The sequence below is a fragment of the Zootoca vivipara genome, chromosome 7 (genome assembly GCF_963506605.1).
Source record: "Zootoca vivipara chromosome 7, rZooViv1.1, whole genome shotgun sequence".
Lineage (NCBI taxonomy): Eukaryota > Metazoa > Chordata > Lepidosauria > Squamata > Lacertidae > Zootoca > Zootoca vivipara.
In genome coordinates this window covers 40,269,422-40,286,221 of record NC_083282.1, presented here as the reverse complement: position 1 = coordinate 40,286,221, position 16,800 = coordinate 40,269,422, and the positions used below count along the sequence as shown (strand labels likewise).

The following is a 16,800-nucleotide window of genomic DNA, read 5'->3' as shown; positions in this document are numbered from 1 at the left end:
AGACCCATTTCTTAATATTTTACCATATGGTGGTGTTGCTCCTGTATTGACCCACCTTGGATCAGGCTATGACCCACTAACAGGTCTCAACCCACCAGCTGAAAACCAGAGAGATAGAGAACAGGAGGCAAACCCTGCATCAGTCAGCAGGAATGCAAACAATTCCACTGGCTGGACCATGGGTAGCAAGGCTGGAATAAAGGACAAACAGTGCAGTGCTATGCATATCTACTCAGACATAAGCTCCATTACCGAGAGCTCCGTTGCTTCTTTGTCTTGACTGTTTAAATTCCGGGCAATCCCTTCGAACGTGTCCCACATCGCCACAGATAAAACATCTCTTTTCTCTAGTCTCTCTGTCTTCCTCCTTGACTTCCTTTTCGTCATCTCTTTCATTCTCCTTTTTCTTCACTCTAAATGGGGACAGGTATGCAAGCATTGCTTAAAAGTGTCCTTGAAGCTGTGTGACTTTCAAAAAGGCAGCCAAAGCCTTAAGATTCATTTCAATGTCCCTGTGTGGACAAAAAAACTGGGAATCCCATTACCCAAAACATGGTGGTAGCTTTACAGAGCTGCTGCACATTCCAGCTGGGCAGAAGGTGGGGGGCAGGTGGATGGTTGAACCTGTCTGAAGTTGGTGCACACACTGCCCCTGGTGGCCCAGGGCTGGCTTGGGTCGCAATGGATTTCTGGCTGGCTTAGCCTAGAACCCAGAACCCAGAAAGCTATGTTTCTGGTCTTTTCGTTAGCTGCCACCTAAGCAGTGGGCAGAAAAGGAAAGTGATACTGGTGTCATTTGTCAGTCAGAATCCACTGCAGGTCAGCAGGGCTTAATCCAACCCCTCCCCACCCACTGCAGGATGGTGCAAAGCAAGTTTGTACTGCTCAGTAAGCTGAGGAAAGCTAAGATGTACTGTATGCTGCAATTTCATCCAAAGCCTACAGGACTCAAATAGTCCCACAAGCAGGGCCGTCTCAAGCAGGTTGGGCGGCGTGGCGCAGCGCGCAGCATGGCTTCCGCACGGCTCTGCTGCGCAGCGCCCCCCTGCCGGCCCCGGCGCCCCGCGCCACCAGGACTACCCCTAGAGCCGGGCCTGCCCACAAGTTAACCTCAGCCACTGCACTTACCCTTCAAGGCACAGAACATTTTTGGTATTGTTCATGAAAACACAAGAAAAAAATACACATGTGGTAAGTAATTCACTAGAATACTTAGCACTGTTTTACACCAACTCTGCCTAGTTAAGAGTTTCTTCATTGGAAAGATTAAAAGTGATTTTCTTAAAAACAGCTTTTGAAAGAAAAATTAAAAGAGTAGAGTGCATTCCTTGAGGCAAACAAAATTATTTTCTCCTCTTGCATTCAGCATAAAAAAAATATTAAACTAGCCATGTGTTTATTTTCCGAACCTCCTTTTTTTGGGGCAGTCCTTCATGTAATGACCAATTTTGCCACAGACACGGCAGCACCTGTCGTTGGGTGCCAGTTCTCCATCAGTCAATACTTTAGAGTTGAAAAAGTACTCCTACAAGGGGGAAAACAAGCTATTACCTACAAGCTCTCTGTATTCACTTTCTTTGAAGAGAAATGGGGAAAGGGGGGGAAGGAGGGAGAAACAGCAGTTGCATATCTCACTAAGTAAGGCATTAGTTAAGAAGAAAAGACAAAAGACAAGGTTGATATTTTCATATTTACAGTCATGTAAATATATATTTGTAATAATACTAGACAGGGTTTTTATAGCCTTATTTGTCCAAGAAATACAAAATAAGTGAATCAAGCAATATATTTTACGCTAACAAACCAACTAAATACAAACTTTCAAGTTTTGCAAAACCTAATAATTGTGGTCATGAAGAACTAAGATAGCATTCACTCTACACTATTCTCAACTGTTGACTAGCAGCCTGGGATTGCATGCATGAGTTTTAGCTATTTGTCTGAGGTACATGATTTGAAATTCAAGTGTCAGGAAGAAGGACAGAGAGGGAGAAAAGGAGCAGCAACAGTTCATTAGAACTGAACCCAAGAGTAAGACATTCAGTGTATGCATGCATGTTTATGCAAGATAAGCTGTGAGGAACTGTGTGAAACACAGTCCTAAAAGTGGGAGTTCTCATATCCTCCTGCTGTTTGTTCAACACCAGTACAAACATACACAAAATGTAAGTAATGTATCTTGGAAGTAAAAGAACCAACTTGATATTTTAGGGTTCTGTTAAGACCTAACTGTTAAACCTTGAGTTTTCAGTCCTACTGATTAACAATTGTGACCAAGATCAGTAAACCAATTAGGACCCATAGAACTGCAATAAACGTACTTTGTGACCACAGCAGGAAAGTACATGTTACAAAATAAGAAAACTTACAGCTTCTCTTCCCAACACCGGATAGAAAGGAGTACCAAATAATTTTCTCCCATTGATTAATGCCTTCATTATGAAATTGGTCACTGTGAAAGGAGAGAGAAGAAGCAATTAAAGAAGTGTCACTTTAGAAATTTATTAACACCGAGCAGAACATTTTTCAAGTCTTACTTTTTCTGGATACTCCTGCACCCAGGTTATGATTCAAGTCAAAAGGATCTGAACCGAAGAAATAAAAACAGTATTAAAAGAGCAGAAAAAAAGATTCCAACAGCACTTAATTTTGCTGTTAACAAATACTGCTGGTGTAAGACAGGCAAGTAACATTTTCACTAACATTAACAGAAGTTCACTTATAAGTGAGAAATTCTTTCAGGGGAATATATCCTTTATGTTAGATATTCCATAAGTACCTTCAATGGCGATGCATTTGGATGTCCACTGTTTCTCAAATGTGGTTAACAGCTTTTTCTGCCGAATGCTGATGACATATTCTTTGAAGTCAAACTCTTCAGTGTAAAATCGCAGTAACCCTAACCAGAGTTCTCCCAGTGATTCTGTGTTTTTCCCAAGAGAAGGTAAACGGTTTTTCTGTATAAAAGTTATAGCAGATAAAGTATTTTATTGTGAACATAATAATTTTAACTTTGGGGTGGTTCCAAAGTAACACATTGGGCATCTAGCTATTGCAAAGCTGGGCCGTCCTGAATGTACACCTATGTGGTAGCAGGGGAAAGGAATAAAATTATCTTTTACATTCATAGGAAACTCTCTACCTGTGCAAGTTCAGGTAAGGCTACCTCCTCTCTTAATGGGCTCATTGCAGAGGCAGATAATTCACTGGATATAAGAAGCATTGAAAAGAGAAATTCAACCTAAATGGTAGTACAGACTAGCCCACTTCCATTTTGCACTATATGTTGACTGAGCATCTCGCTTGCTAGTGATCATCAGGAGTAAGTAGGTATAATAAGAGCATAAGAAAAACCTTGCTGGATCAGACCACAGACATGTCTAATCAAGCATCCTATTCTCAGTAGCAAACAGATGTCTATGAGAACCAGAACACAGGAGCTGGGTACAAATTAAATTTGTTTGTAGAAGAGTCTTACAAACGGTTTTGCTGGGATTGGCAATGAAAATAGCCCTGTGCTATTTCTGTAACCAAAAACCAAAGTGGCACATTTCCTGTTTAACAGTTGCCCAAATGCTAATTCTATAACTTTTTAAAGCTCTTGCTGCCACTATCTAATTTTGTACTTCTGGGACTTTCAGCTCTTCATTTCTTTACTCCTGCCTTGTCCAACAGATTCTGCAGAAAGGTGTTTTGTTTTTCATTTGTGCAATGCCAAATATATTGCTGGTGCTCTTATGAAAATATTAAGCATGTATATGTACTTGTGATATAATAATACTACATCTAAGATCTCAATTACTATTCCAGAATTAGAACATTACCAGTTCTTCAGTATCATCAAAGAAGAAAGCATTCCACCCATCAACCATTCTCTGAGGGATTTGTTGTCCATCAAATATCTAAAACATCATGAAGAATAAAGGCAGAAAATGGGGTGGGTGGGGGTAATGAACAAATCCAAAATCAGAAAGTATTCTCTCTTTTGAAAAGGATGAAAATATCACAGAACATGTTACTAGGGCCCAGATGGATCTATTTGCAAACCATTAACAGTTAGTTTTGAAACAATGCTGGGGCACATGCCTTCCTTGACCTGAAATGCCAGATTGTGGGAGTGGGGGCAGGGAAATAGATGGTTATTACATTACTTAGTGGTGATAGGAATGCAGCCCATATATGCTCAAAAGGAGACTTGCACTAAACCTGTTTGTGACACCTCAATTTTGTTAAGGTTTGGGTGGAGTTCAAATCAATAGCTTACAATATTTAACTTTTAAAAATAATCAAGATAAAGAACAATTTGTGCACTACTTTGCTTGAGAATGCTCACATTTATAACAGCTTCGCAGGTAATAAAAGTTCTGACATAAATAAGTACTTCTCTGTTGGAATTAATATGCTACTCAAGGCACAGCATCAAATACAATGATTGCCCACACATATATATTTCACATCTGAAAAGCAAAACAATCTCTTGTGTGCAATTATTATGTATGCTGCTTTTAAACAAATATTGAGGAGCCCATTAATTCCATCTGTAGTGGAATCCTGTGATGTGTGAAGAAGCTGGAAGAGTGGCTCAGTGTGATAAGACTGAGAACCCATGAAGTGGCATGGGAGATATGCAGTTGCAACTTCAACTACTCTCCAGAAAGATAAGAGTCAAAACTGGCCTCACATGCAAAATGAACTGAAAAGAAACCTAATTCTCTAGCCAATCTTCCAAAGCACATTTTCCTGAAAACCTACCTCTTGAAGAACTGGGATTACTGGTGGATCTCTCTGTTGTAAGAAGTATAACACCATTAGGATATAGGCATATGAAGACAGACTTCCTCTGGATGCATCTCCAATATCACAGCGCTGGTCAAATACATTTTGAATATAGTGAGCATTTAACAAGATACAACAATTAAAAAAGAAAAGAAGTATTTTGTGATGCTGCTGTTTCTGAGAATGATATTGTCAGCCTCTGACATGCACTAAAACATAACCTAAGTCAAAGAGGCACAAGGATGCTATTTCTGAAAGTGCTCATTTGTGAGAAGACAAGGGCTAAGATCTGATGACTACTTCCACATGCCCCTGATAACAGTGGACATGCTTCTAAAGCAGCAGTACCCATATTATATGAGAAACCACTTTTGAAACTCATAAGAGTTCAAATATCATATATGGCGTGTATGTCTGTTCTTCAAAGGAAAAAGGTAAAGAAAAAAATCCTACTAGGTATTAAAGTACAGCTTTAGATCCTGGTAATTATTGATTTCATTTGGATTAATGGGGCACTAATTTACTATACCTAGTTCTAAAGCCAACATATAAACCCACATTCCATTATTGCAGCTCAAGTAATCTGTCAAACAGATATAATCCAACCATCAACAGGGACTTTGAAAATCTAATTTTGTATAGGCCAATATGATTATATATACTACCAGTAGCTTCTGCAGAAATATCAGGCGCTGCTTGAAACCAGAAATTTCATAAGCTTCCAAGAATTGTAACTGTTCAGAAAACCATTTAAAAAACAAGTTGCACTTGAATTGTCATCACCTATTGGGGACAGAAACCACTGAGCACACATGACAATAAGCTAAAGTTGCACGTTATTTATATTTACCTTTGCAAAAACTTTCATTGTGTATCCCAAGTATTGTACTCTTGGATCAATGGCTGCATATGTTGCAAGCATCCTTGTGTTGTGCTGTGCCTACAAAACAAGTCCAATGGTTTGGGTATCAGGCTTTGGGTATCAGGCACACTTCAATTTGCAGACTGAACATAAGAAATGTTGCAAAACAATGCATATCTACATTCTTACAAAATTTCAGGCAGGTCACAAATTTAGCCAAAAACAAATTCAAAGGAAGAGGTCACACTTCCAAGCAATGTGTGGGATCCCAACAATTCCAGGCCCCTATGCCCTCTGAATAACAGCTCTTGATGAATTTATAGGAGTGAAACATACAGGTGAGCTTTCGACCAAACATCTGGACTTTTACTGAAGATGATACTTGCCAGTGTATTGTATAAGCTGATATCCCCTTCTAAGCCACTTCGTCTGTGCTCAAATTTTACTATAGGCACTTTGGCTGTTGTTATAGGCAGGATATTTCTTAAACCTAAGAAGATAAGGTTTCAAGATGTTAGATACTCCCCACAGCCAAAGAACACACAAAAATGCATATAAGCAGCACAGAGTTCCATACACATACCTGGATGCTTCTTAAGAATCTTTGCCAAATTTTCAATAATTTCCTTACAGTTTAATTTCTAGGAGAAATAAATAAAAAGCCTGTGTTACCTACATATTCCCACAAAGAATTCAGAGTAACCAAGTACTTTGAACACACATACTACAATAATCTTCCTTCAACTATATAAAATGCATTTTAAAAATAACTCCAAAGAGCAGGTTTAAACATCTCGGGAACACAATATCTCAAGGACCACCTCTCCCCCATATGAACCAACTCATCATAATCTGAGGCCCTTCTTTGGGTACCTCCCCCATTAGAGATATGGAGAGTGGCAGCACAGAAATGGGCCTTTTCTGCAGAGGGTTCCCCATTTGTGGAATGCTCTCCCCATGGAGGCTCACTTGGCACCTTCATTACATTATCTTTAGGCGTCAGGCAAACAAGTTTATCTATAATCAGGCATTTGGCCGATTCTATGGCCTTTTAAATGTGTCTGTGGGAGAGGGGTTACTGGTTTGTTCCCCTTTTGTTTTTGGTTTACAGCAGGGCCGTCTCAAGCCGGTCGGGCACCCTGGCGCGGAGATCGCTCCGCGCCCCCGCCCTGGTGGGCGGGCACAGCGCACAGCACGGCTTTCGCACGGCTTCGTTGCACAGCGCCCTCCTGCCGACCCAGCGCCCCGCACCACCGAGACTACCCCTAGAGCCAGGCCTGGTTTACAGTGGTACCTCTAGTTACGAACTTAATTTGTTCCGGAGGTCCGTTCTTAACCTGAAACTATTCTTAACTAGAGGCATGCTTTCGCTAATGGGGCCTCTTGCTGCCACTGTGCTGCCGGCACACGGTTTCCGTTCTCATCCTGGGGCAAAGTTCTCAATTCAAGGTAACTCTTCCAGGTTAGCGGAGTTTGTAACCTGAAGCGTTTGTAACCTGAGGCACCACTGTATTATGTATTTTGTCTTATCATTTTTTATTTTAATGTTGTGCACTGCCCAGTGATCTTTGGATGAAGGGCAGTATACAAATGTAATAAATAAAATAAAAGCAACAATAAAATACCTCTGCATTTTCATGGCCTTCTAGTGTCATGCAAATATCCAGGTCACTGTCACGAAATCCAAATCCATTTTTTGAAGAGCCGAACAGGCACAGCCTGGCCTTGTCTGATCAAAAGAAAGAGGAGTTTTTAAATAATAACTTTAGATTCGTTCAACATGTAACAAATTTTACATTAACTTCAAACTTCCACAAAATTCGAGAACAACTGAATTTATATTCCACTACATTTTGTAAGACAAAATAAGCAATATGATTCAGATTATTGCAGACCCAGTGTAACCAACCGAGGGTCATCTTGCCACATCTGCCAGACACAATAGTCTTTCCAGTGCCCCAAACAAAGCATGCTTTAATGCCCATATATTCCATCACTTTTCAGTAATAAATTCAAGATGTGAGAAAAACACATTTCTGATTTCTTTAGACTATTTTTCAAGTTCTATCAATGTACAAATCTTGATTCTTGTTTTAATATTGTTACCCAATATGTTTGTCAGTTCTCTCAATTCCTCATTTGTTGTCATGTGCTTGATGCCAACTCCTTTTCTAACCTTCTCCATACTGAAAACATTCAGGATATCTTCCTAAAGGATGAGGCATGGCAAATTAGGTATTCCTTGGCATCAGCTGGCTGATATATAATCTCAGCCTGCAGATATTTGTCTGCCAGGGAAAGATCCAAGTAAGGAAGGAACTATTGCACGTGCACTTAACTTCAAAAGTTAGTATCTTCTATTATCTTGCTGCTAATTTTAATTTTAGATGCTTCTTTTTTAATGGTTATTTTTTTGTATTGTTCCTATAAAACATTGGTTTGGTACAGTATTAGTGTATATAATGTTTTGTCCTCAAGTGCAAGGAAAGATGGTATACAATGTAATAAATAAATACAATTAGAAAATAATTCTCTTAGACAACTGCAAAATAACAAATAAATTGGATGTTTTTAGACGTTTCCTGTTGCATACCATTATATTCTTTTCGAATAAATCTTTCCAAACTTGCCAGAATCTGTTCTCGGTTTTGTTGCTCTGAGAAAGGAGGCGATAATTCATCTAAACAAACAAAACCTAAGTAAGCCATTCAGCAACATCTAAGTGTCAGAATTAAATATCCTCAAACATTTCTCTCACTGAATATTTTACTGATCCCTGTAATTCATTAGAGTAATCTGGTGATGGTATTTTACATTTAGGATGCAACTGTATCATCTTAAATATCAGACTAAACCCCTGAAAGGAAAGGAAAAGAAGAAACAAACTTATGTGTTGGCCCTGCAAAATCTGTCCATTGCTAAAGATACCTTGGTTAACAAAACTATGCAATTCCTTGATGCTTTGGAAACTTACATCTGCCAAACCCACTGCAAAGTCTAGAACAGGCATCCCCAAACTGCGGCCCTCCAGATGTTTTGGCCTACAACTCCCATGATCCCCAGCTAACAGGACCAGTGGTCAGGGATGATGGGAATTGTAGTCCAAAACATCTGGAGGGCCAAAGTTTGGGGGTGCCTGGTCTAGAACATCCTGGTGACCTTACTGTAAACTAGAACATATAAGTATACACTACTTCCAATCACATAAGAATGCCTTCTTTCCACTGATTTAAGCAGGGAAAATCCCAGATTAATGTGGTTAGAGTTCAGTCCCCTATTATTAACTATTGAAGTAGAACTCACAACCAGGTCAGAATAGGAAAACTTACCAAAACACCTTTTACATACTAGATCAAGGATTTCTCTAAATCTGCTTGTCATTGGTGGTAGTGGTTTTAGATCAATTTTCTTAAAATCCTCCGGGCAGTCATTTTTGGAATGGCCATCCCTTTTGCAGATACTGCATACTATAGTTGGTGGCTATGGAAGAAACAAACAAAAATGTTTTATTTTAAAGTATTTCAAAAAAGAGTGTTGTTTTCCTTAAAGAGATGCAGTATGTTCCAATGGGAAAAGTACAAGATGCAAGCAGCAAGCTCACTGGTCAGTTTTAGGGGAGCCACTATCTTTTCAAGCCTGCTTTACATTTTAGGCAGCAAATTTGCATGTATATTTCATATTCCTCAGTTGATTCACATAATGCTGTAATTAGTCCCGGGCCCCCTGCCTTGTCCAATGATCAAAACTGTTCAATACTGTATTTACTACCTCTGCACCCAAACTGCACAAGTTCCTGGCCCAAGAAACCAGAAACGAATGGAGAAAAATCACATGTAGATTTGAGGGTGGAGTGAAAGACGTACATAGCATTTTGAGTTTTAGCCCTTACTGCATAATAGCTCAAAAAAATCCAGAAACTCTGAATAGTGGTCCGAACCTAAAAGCTAAACGCTGCTACAATACATAAAGGTTTTATCTACTATGGGTGGTTTTTTAAAACTAGTTCAGGATTGAAAGTTCACATGAAAGTGAGATTAAAATATACTTTTTCAAGAAATATGTGCTTTAGAGGTGAGACAGAGGCATTCTCTCTAGCACTTATCATCTTTCTCTTTGATTTCATCAAACCAAAGGAAAATACAGATAATCCATGAAGGGCTCTGCCGTGAACTCAACAACTCTTGGCTTCTGGAAAAATGTTAGAAAGTGGCCCTTCTGCCCCTAAAAGCAGTGCTTTAGTTAGAAAGGACTGAAGCTTCATGAAGGCAGATTCATTCTTCTTTCATCAAGAGATTCCTCATTGTTCTTAGGTTCTACTCATAGCTGTCGTTTCCCCTTTTCTCGCGAGGAAGCCTATTCAGCATAAGGGAATTTCCCTTAAAAAAAGGGAGAACTTGACAGCTATGGTTCTACTGCAGTGAAAGTTAAGTCAATGTCAAGAGAGATTTGTCTAAATGTCTGAAACTTTTGGAATAAATTTTTGGGAACTATGACTTTAGCAGATTCATTCTATTCAGACTTGAGTTAAATAAAAATTGAGAGGAAGGCATCATTGACATATAGCTAGTCAAATACAAAAGCAAATAGCAAGGGTCTTGTTCTGGTAATGAGAGTCAGTGGAATCAGTCCGCTGACAAAAACATTTCTTTAGCAATTATCTTAAAACACGGTTAGAGAAAACATTTTATTTAAAAAAGTTAAAGTAAGTTTTGAGTTTGCTTTACCTTTCCAGAAGTCAAAATAAATTTATCAAACACATAATGCATATCTTCTGTGGTGACTTCATCTTTACTGTCTTGAATATCTGCTACTGCTTTGCAGTTGTGCGAGGTAGCTGATGTGCTGGTGCCTGAGCACATACTCTTCTGTGGATACTCCATTACTGAAATCTGCAGACTTTCAGTATCAGATAATTCACTAACAGAATCGGCATCAAGGGACCTATGTTCACTAAAAACACAATGTTGGCTTAGCTCCTCTTCATCTGAAGGCTCTTGATCATTCTTTGCTTTAGATTTTTGTTGTAGTTCACAGCATTCATTAGTACTTAGGGACAGTGTTTCCTCTTTGTCTTGAGAGTCTATGTTTTCAATTTCTGGCTTTTTTACCAGTAAACTTTCTAAGTTCTCAGTACATCTCCTGGATGTAGGTTCCATGTCACCACATTCATTAGACTCTTGTATAATACAAGCATGGCCTGTGTTCTGCTTCTCTGTAATGTTGGCCTGCTGTGGAAGGCAACAGTTGGTTACAGGTTCTCCAGTTTTTTTGCCACCAATTTTTCCCTTTTCCTTCTTCTTGGTATCCAGTTTAGACTTACTCCCATCTTTATTCTGTGGACATGCAAAATATTTATATGCTGTCCTGAACCTTTCCAGGATATACTCAAATACCATCTGGCTGTTCAGGCTCCGTGCAACATTTCTTTTTAGTGCAAAAGGATCTATAAAAAGACAAACCAGTAATACGTTTGCTGCTGTTGTTCAATTAGGACCTTCAAGTATGATATCAACATACCATATTTTAAATAGGACTGCAACATTTTACTTTATTAATCACTTAAAGAGTAATTATTGAAAACATTTTTTTTTACTAAAAAGGTTTACCTTGTTAATCAGTTGACACCTTTTTTATATAACAAATTTGTAAGCAATTAAAAAAACTGCAGATGGGAACTGCCATATTAAAAAAATGGCATTCCATATGCAAGCAAGTATGCTTCTCAGAATTATTCCTGTTGGACATATGCCTGAATCATCTCAAAACAAAGAAAGTCCCCACTTTTTAGCTTTCTCATTCATATTAACTTTTTCTCATTTTTATTTATTTGCAGTATAAAAGAATGAAAAAAGGGAATGGCATGTTTCCTGCTTCAATAGAATTATTGCTTATAGTTCAAGACCAGCAACTTGAGTCCATTTCTCCTCTAGAAATACAATATCTTTAACTACAGATATATTTGAATACAAATTCAAAGTAAACTTTTTAAACTAACCTTTCCAAATTATTATGGGCAGATGAGTGTCAGTCAACAAAGTCAAATATATGACAGTCATACAAAGAAAAGCTGTATTTTCCACATTTGTAGCTAATGTAGCATAAGACAGTGTTTTATCTACAAAAAGTTAGATAAGTAAGGCAAGAGTTTCCAAAGTCTCTTTACAAAATGCAGTGCCCCACCTTCAATGGCTATTCGCCTTTTAGGCCAGGTTTTGTTCTCTCTGGTTAAAAGTTCTTGTACCCGTATGCTGATAACATATTCTTCCAAAGCAAATTCCAGTGTATAGAACTTCAACAATTCTAACCACAGTTGCCCCAGAGATATCTGGTGTGGTGTTTCCAATGCTAAAGGAGACTGAAAGAAGCAGAAAATGGAAGCTTAAATTTCTGGTTCTTTGGTCATTAAATTTTATCAAGAAAAGAGTAAAGAAAGAACAGAATAATTTCCATTTAAACAGACTCACTTACCTTGCCATTCTTCTCCTTTGGATTAGTTTGGGTGTCTGTTTCTAAGGATGCTGCAGTCTTGTTACCACCTCTGTGCTGTTCACCTTTAGCTTTGCCTTCTACACCACTCAAATTTTTCCCTGCTCCATTGTTTGACGGTTTGTATTCCCACACTACAAATTTTTCATCTTCTATGCCCTTCAGCTGGTAATCATCAGCCTTCTTAGAATCAAAACCTTCAATCTAAACAATGCAAAATAAATAAAACAAAAGCCTTTTCAAAGAACAAGAGCAAGTGCTATACATATAAGACAGGCATGTCCAAAGTCCATTTCAGGGGCCTAATCCGGTCCACTGGTCGGTTTAATGCGGCCCCTGTGGCAGTTTATTTCCTGGGGTAAAATCCTAAAAACAACTTCAACCATAAAAATAGCTCAACAACTTTGGTCAGCCCTTTGGTCAGCCCTCACGGCCCTTCACTTCATCAAATCTGGCCCTCTTTGAAAAAAGTATGGACACCACTGATATAAGACATTCAAATATATAAGCATTCATTTTATGCTATAAATTATGTTTGCATATAAATTGCCAATGGAGATACAAAAGCTACTTTAGATAGATCCTGTCGAAAGTTTTGACTTCCTTATTTGGGTCCACAGAACTAATCACGCATTTATTTGAATCCAGACACTTCACTTGCGGTTTGTTTGTTTTTAAAACTTACCCAGTTGCCTAAATATGATGGTAGTATACGTGGTTCTCTTTGTTGAAGGAAAAATATCACCATTAAGGCAAAAGAATATGAGGGTATCCCACCTTCTGCCTGGCAGTCAATATGGCACAACTACAAAAAGGGAGAAGAAAGGTCTTTGTTTGGTGCTATGTATATATTTTCAGCAACGCATAGTAGATCTTGCAAATTTTGAATTTAGCCAGCATTTTTTTAGTCATAGAATAAAGGCCTACATAACCAGGTCTGAAGGCATATAAAACAGCAACCTTACTGATGCTAAGCTGGTCTGTGCTTAGGGTTGCCAGACTCAATAGAGGACAGGACTTCTGTGCCTTTAATTACTCTGCTCTTTTTTGAGTCTGGAAACCTTAAAGAGAAACCAGCAGACCCTTTGTTTAATTTCCAAGCAAAGGGTCTGCTGGTTTCTCTTTAAGGTTTCCAGACTCAAAAAAGAGCAGGGCAATTAAAGGCATAGAAGTCCTGTCCTCTATTGAGTCTGGCAACCCTATATGTGCTCTACCTTTAGAACCCTATGTACTCTGCCTTAAATTCCAAGATGGAAGAAAGGCAGGATACACATGTAGTAAAACAAACAAACAAACAAATGTCTGTTATCCATAAACCAATGTGGAAAGGTACAAAAAATTAAACAGTGGTCATTTTAAATACACTTACAATACACATTCACTTAACCAGTTGACCTGGACAACATCCAGACAGTGAGATTCCCATTTACATGGATTACATGGAAGGCACATTAAACACAGATATTCACTAGTTTTAATTAGGGTCTTCTGCTTTGAGTATGAGGGTAACTTTGATATTACCCATTCTTTTCAATGTTTACTCAAGCTATGAACTGCACTACTTCATTTTTCATCATGTGCATCTTCCCTCAATTCGAGACTTAGCTCATATTTTCACCTTTGAGATGTTAATTTCCCTCTCAGTATATTGTTTTCCCTATCTGTAGAATTAAATTGACTAATTCAGATATAGGTGGTGATCATTTTGCACAGAGGTTTGGTGCCTGGTCCCTGTGGGTGTTGACAGAGCACACATAAGCCCGCCCCAGTTCCTCCCTCTTCCGGGTCCAAAACGGCCCGTGCGTTGGCAGTTGCACGTCAGTCAGACACATGCAAAATAGTTACTGCCTGTACAAAAAAGATGTAACACAATTTGGATAGGGAAAAAAAGATTCAAATATTCCTGTATGTAGAATTTAGAACAAACATTTCCAGAGCTCCACTTCCAGAGGCAGCTAAAAGGTCCTCTGATATTCCAGTGCATCTTTTAGAGAGTAAGGAGCTTCAGTGGGAAGGGGATGCCTGAGAAGCCCCAATGCACATCCGGAAGCCTCTAAGTGTACATGGAGGCTCTGTGCTCAGCCCTTTGCATTTTATCCAAATACTGTATTATTTCCGATTCAGAAAAAGAGATGCCCTTTTAGAATTAATCTAATCTAATATGTACAGGTTCATTTCAGCGTTGTAAAAGGTTATTGCATTGACATATTAAATACACATGGAAGGAATAAATATGTTCATTTAAAACTTACTCTAGCCCAGTAACGAAAAGCCAACACCAAAGGAACAAGAACTGGTTCCAGTTTGCCAAGCGCAGCTAGCAGATCAGTTGTAAGGCAGGCCACATCATTTCCAGCACTTACTTTGCAAATTAAACCACTGAGATTGAAACAAATTTTAAGAAAAGTTGCAAGTTAAACCACTGTCCCTCAGTGAGTGATCAAAAAGACAAACATGGAGTTCTCAGCATTTATGTTTAGTCTTGCATTGGTTTCTTTCCTCATGATGATTGCTTACCGCAGATACTGAAATCTATTTATCCAGCCAAAACATTATGCATTTTAAGTCTCAACAGCTTCAATAGAAGGGGGGGGGATGCTCAAAAGTATCACTGAAATCAACAGGACTTTGAAAGTGCTTAACATTTTGAGTGAACCGTGCTCTTTGTTGTTTTTGTGCTATTTGTAAAAAGCTCCTACACCTGGGAAATAGAGGAAGCAGTTCTGGAGCTAGCTTCAAAGTAAAGAACTACATTCTATCCTTTGTAATCAGTAATAAATTGTAAAATGCTAAATGGAAGATGAACATGTAACACAAACGTACACCAACCTCTTAACATCTTTACAAAAAACAACAGGAACTTTGGCATGGAAATCTGATTCCACATCAGAGTAAGATGCTGTGAGAGGAAAAACAGAAGAGCATATCAGGAAATAGAAGAATCTTCCATAGCTCTCTCAAACTGATTCAAATCTATCTGGGTAATATAAGCAATTAGAAGGTTACTATGTTCTCTGTTAGATAAGGTAAAGGGGCCCCTGACCATTAGGTCCAGTTGTGACCAACTCTGGGGTTGCGGCCCTCATCTTGCGTTAATGGCCGAGGGAGCCGGCGTACAGTCATGTGGCCAGCATGACAAAGGCGCTTCTGACAAACCAGAGCAGCACACAGAAACGCCGTTTACCTTCCCGCTGTAGCGGTACCTATTTATCTACTTGCACTTTGACGTGCTTTCGAACTGCTAGGTTGGCAGGAGCTGGGACCGAGCAATGGGAGCTCACCCCGCCATGGGGATTCGAACCGCCGACCTTCTTATCGGCAAGCCCTAGCCCAGAATTAATTACATTTTAAAAAATTGTTTTATCATCCCATTCTCTGTTATTGTTTTTATGGTTACAGGTAGGTAGCTGTGTTGGTCTGCCATAGTCGAAACAAAATAAAAAAAATCCTTCCAGTAACACCTTAGAGACCAACTAAGTTTGCATGCTTTTGTGTGGTATCTGAAGATGTGTGTATGCACACGAAAGCTCAAACTTAGTTGGTCTCTAAGGTGCTACTGAAAGGATTTTTTTAATATTGTTTTTATGGACACTGCTTAGCAATGCAGAAACTTAAGCAGCATATAAATGTCTTAAAACATCAGAATAAGAAGTAAGTTAGGGGAAAAGGAGGAGGAAGCACTTACCGGTGTTTTTCAAAATATCAAGCACCTGTATGAGAACATCCGGATGACTCATCTAAAATAATGAGCAAAAGGTTATTTTACCCTCATTTTAATTATATCAAAAGAAGGAAGGCAATTGTATTTTTAACAGTCACAGGTATGATCCAGACATCTGCTTACCTGCGTAAATAACACAGTACAGGGTCTTTACATGTACAAACAGGGCCCAGAGAGCCAGATGTGCTTGCTCCTGGAATCTGAATCCAATCAACAGTTGTGTACAATGAAGAGATCCCTAATTATGTTACAACTATGCCATTGTGAGTGTACCAGTTACTCCTAGTTTAAGCATGCATATGGGTGCGCCACCAACTCTGTTCAGTTGGGACAGGGCCTATCCTAGGGAATTCTCTCTCACTCCTTTATCAACTCATACACCAAGGTTAAAGATATCTGGTAATTAAACTGGCGGGGAAAAGGTTTCTCTTGAGTGAGAAAGAATGGAAGTTATCATGGAACTTTCTGAGAGTGCTCACTTACTAATTCCAGGTCAAGAACATTACAGAAAGCTATACTAGTGAGAAAAATATTTGAGATCATGGACATAAAATATTTCTAACTCGATAATGTCACAGATATTTCTTCAACTTACCGTGGAGGGAAATTTTATATCAATATTAATATCACTAGTTTTAAAAGCAAATCTAGTTAGACAGGATCCATACATCCTCAATGAGCATTCTGAAAACAAAGAAAGGGTTCCATAAGCAATCATGTAGCATTCATAACCATTTTCAAAATTTTGAACCATATTCAAAATACTACGGATGCAATCTGAAAGCAAATATACAAGAAATAAGTCCTACTGCTACAGTATACTGTATAAAGAATACCATTTTAATTCTGGTTAAAATGCATTTTATGGTTAGAAAAGCAAAAATTAAATAGTTTGCTCAAATTAATCCCACAAGTGCAAACTGACACAGCATTGACTCATGTGCCATTTACAGGT

General features: G+C 38.7%; 1 protein-coding gene across 2 annotated transcripts in view; it reads right to left on the bottom strand.

Annotated features, from left to right (window-relative positions):
- Nucleotides 1-16,800, bottom strand: part of TUT4 (terminal uridylyl transferase 4) — a 39,217-nt gene that overhangs the window by 5,446 nt on the left and 16,971 nt on the right. Inside the window, exons 6-26 of one of the 2 annotated variants that reach the window (XM_035122017.2) lie at nucleotides 16,441-16,529; nucleotides 15,810-15,861; nucleotides 14,954-15,023; nucleotides 14,377-14,503; nucleotides 12,810-12,929; nucleotides 12,107-12,328; nucleotides 11,819-11,993; nucleotides 10,363-11,081; nucleotides 8,968-9,118; nucleotides 8,232-8,318; nucleotides 7,264-7,367; nucleotides 6,222-6,279; nucleotides 6,025-6,128; nucleotides 5,627-5,716; nucleotides 4,753-4,866; nucleotides 3,825-3,902; nucleotides 2,780-2,957; nucleotides 2,538-2,585; nucleotides 2,370-2,452; nucleotides 1,410-1,525; nucleotides 253-413 (exon numbers count right to left, since the gene is read on the bottom strand). In XM_035122017.2, the coding sequence (XP_034977908.2) occupies nucleotides 253-413; nucleotides 1,410-1,525; nucleotides 2,370-2,452; nucleotides 2,538-2,585; nucleotides 2,780-2,957; nucleotides 3,825-3,902; nucleotides 4,753-4,866; nucleotides 5,627-5,716; nucleotides 6,025-6,128; nucleotides 6,222-6,279; nucleotides 7,264-7,367; nucleotides 8,232-8,318; nucleotides 8,968-9,118; nucleotides 10,363-11,081; nucleotides 11,819-11,993; nucleotides 12,107-12,328; nucleotides 12,810-12,929; nucleotides 14,377-14,503; nucleotides 14,954-15,023; nucleotides 15,810-15,861; nucleotides 16,441-16,529 (2,946 nt within the window). The remainder of the gene's footprint in view (nucleotides 1-252; nucleotides 414-1,409; nucleotides 1,526-2,369; nucleotides 2,453-2,537; nucleotides 2,586-2,779; nucleotides 2,958-3,824; nucleotides 3,903-4,752; nucleotides 4,867-5,626; nucleotides 5,717-6,024; nucleotides 6,129-6,221; nucleotides 6,280-7,263; nucleotides 7,368-8,231; nucleotides 8,319-8,967; nucleotides 9,119-10,362; nucleotides 11,082-11,818; nucleotides 11,994-12,106; nucleotides 12,329-12,809; nucleotides 12,930-14,376; nucleotides 14,504-14,953; nucleotides 15,024-15,809; nucleotides 15,862-16,440; nucleotides 16,530-16,800) is intronic. The other variant, XM_060276905.1, reaches the window with a different exon arrangement.